The sequence below is a fragment of the Callorhinus ursinus genome, unplaced genomic scaffold, assembly GCF_003265705.2.
Source record: "Callorhinus ursinus isolate GAN/ISIS: 27379988/994484 unplaced genomic scaffold, GSC_fseal_2.0 scaffold1842, whole genome shotgun sequence".
Taxonomy (NCBI): Eukaryota; Metazoa; Chordata; class Mammalia; order Carnivora; family Otariidae; genus Callorhinus; species Callorhinus ursinus.
In genome coordinates, this window is record NW_027398896.1 from 1823 (window position 1) to 9549 (window position 7727).

Genomic DNA, 7727 nt, shown 5'->3' on the forward strand with positions numbered 1-7727 from the left:
GTAGGGACAGGCAGAGGCATAGGCACCCAGGGAGTCCTGGTGGAGATCAGAAGAAGGCCCGAGAGACCTAGACGCCCCATCTCAGCCTTGGGAAGCCCTGGGCTTCGTGGCCGCACGTGTTGGCCACAGACTTAACCCGGTGGGCTCAGGGCAAGGAGGGCCTTGGTGATGGCAGACCAGCTTGGGCACAGCAGCCAGAGGGGCCTAGGACCTGCCAGGGCTCGAAGCGAGGACCCACAAAGGACTCCCCAGGGATCCCGCAGGACCGCGGCCCTGATTCAGCCACGGGAGACTCCTGGGATGGAAGAGCCCACACAGTGCGTGGCCACTTTGGCCTCAGGGTGTCCGAGAACCCCTGCCCCTTTGGATGGAGCACTGCCTCGAGTATGCGGGTGGGGGGCGGTGGCCCATGTGTTGCTGGGTGGAAATGCGAGGACCGGAAGGAGGACTGCAGCATTGGGGACAGCGAACAGATTCGGTCCCGGGAGGCTCCGGGGCCAGATGGTCACCTAGGGCGTGCCCTGACTTCCCAGCCACGTCTCCTAGAGCCTGGGGTCTGGGTGGAAGGAGCAGGCTTCAGGGCCCCCCAGGCTGAGCCTGGTCCTGCCAGGATGGAAGGGGAGGACCAGAGGGAGGACTGACTGGGCCGCAGTATGGACAGGCCATGGAGGAGGACCCTTGTGGAGGAGGAGTCCATGCATCCTGTCCGGGGGTCCACATCTGGCTGTTAGAGCCTGAGGCCCTGTGGTGAGAAGGAGCGGGCCTGGGGTGGGGCGGGCCTGTGTGTGTGTGTGAGGGTGGAGTGCGGGGTTGGGGGGGGCAGGGCACGGGTCCGGTTGGGAGTCAGGGTGAGGACCTTGGGGGAGGACTGCCCGTACCCCCTCCACCCCATCTCAGCAAAGAAGCCAGGGCACCGGAGTCTGGCCGTGCCCGATCCAGGGAGGATCGGTCAGTGGGGGCCCAACCTGGCACGCATGCTCACTTGTCTCATGGGGCAGAAGGCGGGAGTCCTCGGGGAGCTGAGGTCTTGGTCTGAGGGTCACATGCCTTCTGTCTCACGTTGGGGACCTGGAAGAAGGGCAGGCCCTGGCAGGAAGAAAGAAGATTAGCGTTCTGGGGGCCTGAGGGCATCCCCACCCCAGGACAGAGGGGCCTGTCCCTACTACCAGCCCTTTCGGATCTTGCCGGGGGCTGAGGGGGTGGATGGAGACGTGGCCGTGGATGAGGATGAGCTGGCTCCTCACCCTCTTCTCGGAGCTCTCAGGGAGGTGAGGACCATGCTGGGAGAGGTCGTGGTCAGGTCATCTGGGGAAGCGCACCTGGGAGACACACAGGAGTCCCTGCTCCTACCAAAAATCAGTGTGGGGACACCCGAGGGGGGAGTGAGTGACTCCCCACCCACCCCTCGGGACCAGGAAAGGATGGCCCAGAAGTCTGTGCAGCCCATACCTGGAGGCCCTGGGAACCCTGGGTGGGGCCTGTCAGGCTGAGTCCCTCCTTCTCTCCAGATCCTTCCTCTCAGGATGGAGAGGGCCCGGGCCTGAGGGTCTGGAATCGGGTAGCAGAGGAGGCAGGTGCCCTGTCTCTGGGTCTGGCCCTGATGGTGGGGGGCAATGAGAAATGAGGGGATGCCTCCAACAGCAGGATCCTTAGGGCCCAGTCCTACCCTGCCGCTGCTACCAGCCATGGGGAGACGGGCGATCAGTGGGCCAAGTTGTGTCTCCTGACTTTTCCTTCTGGCGTCTCCCAGAGATGTGGCCTTGGCACCAGGAGGGTGGCCTCCGGTCAACACAGGGAGTTTTCCCAGGCCTTCTGTGGGGTCAAGGTATAGACGGAGAGGTGTGCCCATCCCAGGACAGACGGCCCCCGAGCTTGGCCGTCCCTGGGATCCTGAGACGAGCCCTTAGAACTCTGGCAGGCGTGGGCAGAAGTGGGCCCCCTGGCTTACCTTCTGTGGAGTCTCAGGGCTGCGCAGTCTTGCTGTGACCCTGTGGCCTCAGGCTGCGGGGGTGCGGCCCAGGCCCTGCCAGGGGAAATAGCAGTCCCCTGAGGGGCCAAGGAGGGGACCACCCAGCTTGGACGGATGGGGACCTCACAGAGTCCGCCCCAGCCCTCCTGCCCCACTGGGGGCCGGGGGCTGTGCTCTGTGTCTGCACCCCAAAGTGACTCCTCCTTTTCTCCTCCAGGGGCTTCCAGAATTCAGAGTCGAGGCCTAGGTCTGAGGCAAGAGCCTCTAAGGTCCCAGAACAGGGGAGGTGCAGGTGAGTGCCAGTGGACAAGGTGAGTTTCCTGCTCTGAGCATGGAGCCAGGGGCTCGCCCGTCCCACCCCAGAGGGGACCCCTCAGCACCCAAGTCCAACGCAGCGCACTGTCAGCTCCAGGACTTCAGGTCTCTGCTGCCTGGGCTGCACCCTGAGGAGCCATCCCACCTCTTTCTTCAGGTTCAGCCCGACACAAACACCATGCCCCTGGGTCAGAGGAGTGAGCTCTGGAAGCTGGAGGAAGACCCAGGCCCGGCCCACGGCCTGGTGGAGGCACAGCAGTTGGGGGCTGGGGAGGAGAAGGTCCCCTGTACACCCTCCTCCTTATCCACCTTGGCCTCCTCCCAGTCCGCCGCCCCATCTGGCTCCTGCTCTGCCCTCTTTCTGGTCCCCTCGGAGGAGGGGTCTGCTGCTGGGTTCCAGAGTCGTCCCCAGAGCTCTCTGAGTGCCTGCCCCCCCCCCACTGCCCAGGCAGCCACTGCCTGCAGCCAGCCTGACCAGGGATCCAGCAGCTCCGATGAGGAGGGCGCCAGCCCCCGCGTGGAGCCCGAAGAAGCCCAGCCGGGGCTCCAAAACCTACTCCAGGGGAAGCTGGCCGAGCTGGTGGAGTTCCTGCTCCTCAAGTATCACATCAAGGAGCCAACCAGCCAGGCAGAGATGCTGGAGATCGTCAGCCAGGATGCCCTGGATGCCTTCCTTGTGATCTTGGGCCAGGCCTCCGAGTGCTTGCAGCTGGTCTTTGGTATTGATATGAAGGAAGTGGACCCCAGCAACCACTCCTACATTCTGGTCCCCATCCTGGGCCTCACCTATGATGGGATGCTGAGCGGTGAGCAGGGAGTGCCCAAGACTGGCATCCTGGTGGTGCTCCTGGGGGTGAGTCTCCTGCATGACGACTGTGCCCCCGAGGAGGAGGTGTGGGAAATGCTAGGGGTCATGGGGGTGTATGCCGGCCAGGAGCACGTCATCTACAGGGAGCCTAGGGAGCTCCTCACCAAGGTCTGGGTGCAGGAAGGGTACGTGGAGTACTGGCAGGTGCCTGGCAGTGACCTTCCTGCTATGAGGTCCCGTGGGGTTCCAGGGCCCACGCCGAAACCAGCAACTTGCAAATGCTGGAGTATTTGCTACAGGTCAGGCGCGAGCAGCTGGCTTCCTCCCTGTCCCTGTCTGAAGGGACTGTGAGAGATGAGGAAGAGGGGGCCTGAGCCCTGGGGTCCGCCAGGCCCTTTCCAGGCTTTGCTGGGTTCGGCAGCCTCTCCTGCGGGGTGCTGGGCATGAAGTGAGGCCGCTTGCTGGTTCTTCCCTGTGTGTGTGTTTGTGTGTGCCTGTGAAGACAGAGCCCTGGGCGTTTTAAGGAGTGCAGGGCCAGGGAGGGTTGGGAGAAGAAAGCAGGGCAAGGAGCCTCCTGCGGGTGGGGAGGTTGTTTTCTGGGATGACTCCCACATCCAGAGCTTGGTGTCCTTGAGGAAGCTCTCCTGTGGGGTTCCTTGCCATAGAAGGTTTCAGCTGCTTCAGGGGCTGATTGTGTGAGTACCATCCACTCTGCAGCATTTGTTCTTACCCAGTCCAAGAGTTAAGACTTTTATCATGTTCTTGGGGTGCCTGGGTCCTCTGTTGGTTAAGCGTCTGCCATCGGCTCAGGTTCTCAGGATCCTGGGATCACACCCCACATGGGGCTCCCCGCTCAGTGGAGACTCTGCTTCTCTCTCTCCCCTGTGTGTGCTTTCTCTTTCTCAAATAAATAAATAGCTTTAAGAAAAAGTTTTTCTTCATGCCCTGGACACCAGCCTGGAAACCTTGCCTACTTGCTTGGGCTCTCAACTGAAATCACAGGCCATTGGCCTAGGGATGGGTTGGAAAGGTGCAAGAACAGAAGAAGCAAGGAACAGGGATCAGAAGCTGAAGAGATAGAAGTTTGCTGGTTCTTGCTTCTGATGCCTTCCCGACCATCATTGTGCAAATGCCAAAGGCAAGCACGCGCACACAAGCGTGGGGATGGGGGCAGGAGGGCCCAGGTTCTGTCAGGATTCAAGGTGAGGACCAGAGGGAGGAATGAAGGACACTGGACCCAGTAGGGAATCAGTGCTGGGAGGCCTCTGGGTGAGACAAAGGTGACGTGAGGTGTGTCCTGACTACTGCTCTGTGTCCCAGAGACACTGAGCGCTTGTTGTGAGGAGTGGCCCTCAGGAGCAGGGATGAGAGCACCGGCCATCCAGGGAGTCCAGATGGGGAACAGATGGTAGGGCTAAGGGACCTGAAGGACCTATCTCTGGGAATTCCTGGACTGTGTAGCCTGATGCGACGTCCACAGTCTTTGCCCGTGGCTCTCATGGCAGTGAGGGTTTTGGTCCGAGGGAACAGGCCTGGAGACAGCAGAGACAGCATCACCAGCGGTGCTGCGGCTCATGCTGAGATCCCTGAGGGAGGGCTCAGGGAGGGACCTGGACTCCAGAACAGGGACAATGCACCGAAGCCTGCCCCTGCTGTCCGCCCTGGGAGGCCTGTTTGTGCCAAGTCCACAGGCGGTGTGTCAGGACGTCCACATCCTGGTCTGACAGAGGCTGGGGGCCTGCTTTAAAAAACCGGGGGTCAGGACCTAATGGAGGAAGACCCAGGCCTGGCACAGGGCCTGGTGGAAGCATAGCTGTTGGGGGCTGGGGAAGAGGAGGTCCCAGCAGCTTAAATGAGGAGGGTTTGAGCACCTGGGAGGAGCCGGAAGTCACGCAACCCGCTCTCCAGGACAAACTCCACGTGAAAGTGGCTGCCCTGGTGGAGTTCCTGCTCCTCAAATACCGCAACAAGCAGCTGACCCGCCAGGCAGAGATGCTAGAGATCGTCAGCAAAGATTACCAGGACGACTTCCCAGGGATCTTGGGCCAAGCCTCCGAGTGCATGCGGCTGGTCTTTCTCATGGATGTGAAGAATGTGGACCGCAGTGACCACTCCTACAACCTGGTCAATGCCCTGGGTCTCATCTGTGATGGGATGCTGAGCGGTGAGCATGGCATGCCCAAGACCGGCCTCCTGGTTTTGGTCCTGGGGGTGAGCCCCCTGCATGGCGACCGTGCCCCCGAGGAGGAGGTGTGGGAAACGCTGGGGGTCATGGGGGTGTATGCCGGTCAGGAGCACATCATCTATGGGGATCCCAGGGAGCTCTCACCAAAGTCTGGGTGCAGGAAGGGAACCTGGAGTACCGGCAGGTGCCTGGCAGCGACCCTGACCGCTACAAATTCCCGTGGGGTCCCAGGGCCCATGCTGAACCAGCAAGGTTCAAGTGCTGGAGTATGTGCTCCGGGTCAGGCGCGGGCAGCTGGCTTCCTCCCTGGCCCTGTCTGAAGGAGCTGTGAGAGATGAGGGAGAGGAGGCCTGAGTCCCAGTGGCAGCCAGGCCCTTTCCAGGCTTTGGTGGGGTCGGCAGCTTCTCCTGCGGGGTGCTGGGCATGAAGTGAGGCCACATTTTGGTTCTTCCCTGTGTGTGTGTGAAAAGAGAGAGCCCCGGGAGTTCTAAGTAAGGCAGGGCCAGGGAGGGTTGGGGGAAGAAAGCAGGGTGAAGAGCCAGCCTCTCTGGGGGCCTGTTCTCTGTGATGACTCTGACATCCAGAGCTTGGATTTCTTGAGGAAGCTCTCAAATGTTGTTCCTTGGAGTAGAAGTTTTAACCAGCTTCAGCAGGTAAATGTGTGCGTGACATCCACCCCACAGCATTTGGACTTACCCAGTTCAAGAGTTCTAAGAGTTTTGTCATGTTCTGGAAATAAGGTGGGAGATCTTCCCTCCTTGTTTGGGTTCTGGAATGAAATCACGGGGCATTGGCATAGGAATTTGTTGGAAAGTTGGAAAAATGGAGCAGTCAAGTGACAGGGTCAGGAAATACGGAAATAAAAGATTATTCATTTTTGCTTCTTACTCCTTCTCGTCTGTCATTCTGCAAATTAACATAGATGCGTGCGCCTTCACTCACTTAGTTCTTCAAGAAAGGAGGAGAAATGACATCTCAGCACAGAGGGAGCCCTGCTCACTGGCTCCTTCATTCCCAGACATGGGCTGAGCTCTGCTCTCTGGAAGGCCCTGTGTGTGAGCAGTGAGGACATTAGGAGAAGCAGGACACGTCCCTCCCTTAGGGGACTGTCTAGCAGCTGCACTCATGGCAGGAAAGTGGGGAGAGTTGCCCTGAGACCTGCAGAAGAAGTGGAAGAAGGGTGAGGGAGTGCGGCTCCCGGGGCAAGCACTGCAGTGGAAGTGCCCCTGGCCTGGGTGGCTCAGGGTGTCGGGTCACCGTGCTTCCTTCTGTGCAGCTGATCACCGTGAACCTGGGGGGTGACAGTGGCCCTACTTGGAGACAGGGTACCTTAGAGGTGGGAGCAAAGTCTGAAATGGATAATTGCTCTGAGAAGTTCCTTCTGGATCATGGACAAACCAGGGAGAAATCTCCTCCTGGGGCAGGAAAAGAAGGTATCCTGCACTCTCATCCCAAGGCCGTTGAACACAGTGCACAGACTAGGTGTTTTATATCCGTCATCTCCAAGTATTTCTGAAGAAATACAGTGACGTTTCTTTGAATTGGAGCCCAGAAGACTCTAGACTGGCACTCTTGTCCTAACCATGCAAAGCCAGAACCCACTGCTTAAAAAGCCATTTTAGTTTGATTATCTGGAGTGTAATTTGGACAGCTATAAGTAAGCAAGGTCTAGGTTTTGGTGGGGGGAGAAATGAGTGAAAGGAGTGGTTTGGTGGAAGAGCAGCTGGGAGGGAGGGAAGGAGCTGGTTTTTGACTCACATTCTAGGAGCTTTGTATTGTGTCCAGCTGGGACAATTCCCTCACACCTGAATGCCATACATATTCCCATATATCTCACATATATCCTCTGATTTAGAAAATGGATTGAGTTTTACTTATGAAGCACCCTCTTTGGCTGATTAGCTATTCCATGTCCTATTGAGCTGCACATTCTCTAACATGACCTCGGTAACAAAAAAAATAAAATAAAATAAAATAACCCAGAGGAGAGAGTGGAAGGCCCTGGGATCAAAACAACACTTGAAATCACTGCCATTCATCAAAGTTCCAATATGTCCCAGGCATGTGCTTTCCATATATAACATGCATTCCTGCAGTCCTGCAAGACAGGACTTATGTTGCTAAGGAAGGAAGGTGACAATGAGAATCAAACAGGTTTTGGGTACTGTCTGTGGGCTTTTTTAACCTAGAGTTCTTCTGCCTGAAACCCAGAGTTCTTTGAAAACTGACTCCCCAGGCGCTGGCATTTTTTCCAGACCTGGCACTTTCCTAAATTACAGCAGCCTTTCCCTGGTATTCCCCTGTGTGCTCTTCTGTCTCACTCTTGAACCTGGCCTGCTAACGTGCTCAGCACTGGTCCCCATGGAACAGCTAGGAATCACCTTCTCTCCCCCAACATAGAACCTTACTCTCTGTAGTAATCCTCTCGTCACTAAATGAAGAAGTGAATC

The 7727-nt window shown here is 58.1% G+C and overlaps 1 protein-coding gene and 1 pseudogene across 1 annotated transcript; both read left to right on the forward strand.

Annotated features, from left to right (window-relative positions):
* The first annotated feature begins 2381 nt into the window (after nt 1–2381).
* Nucleotides 2382–3782, forward strand: LOC141372160 (melanoma-associated antigen 8-like). Its single transcript, XM_073890670.1, is given in 2 exon segments — nt 2382–3306; nt 3309–3782. Coding segments are annotated over 2 exon segments (1002 nt in total). The 5' UTR covers nt 2382–2462; the 3' UTR covers nt 3467–3782.
* A 941-nt stretch (nt 3783–4723) lies between these two features.
* On the forward strand, nt 4724–6099 carry LOC141372161 (melanoma-associated antigen 4-like; annotated as a pseudogene).
* Nucleotides 6100–7727: the final 1628 nt, after the last annotated feature.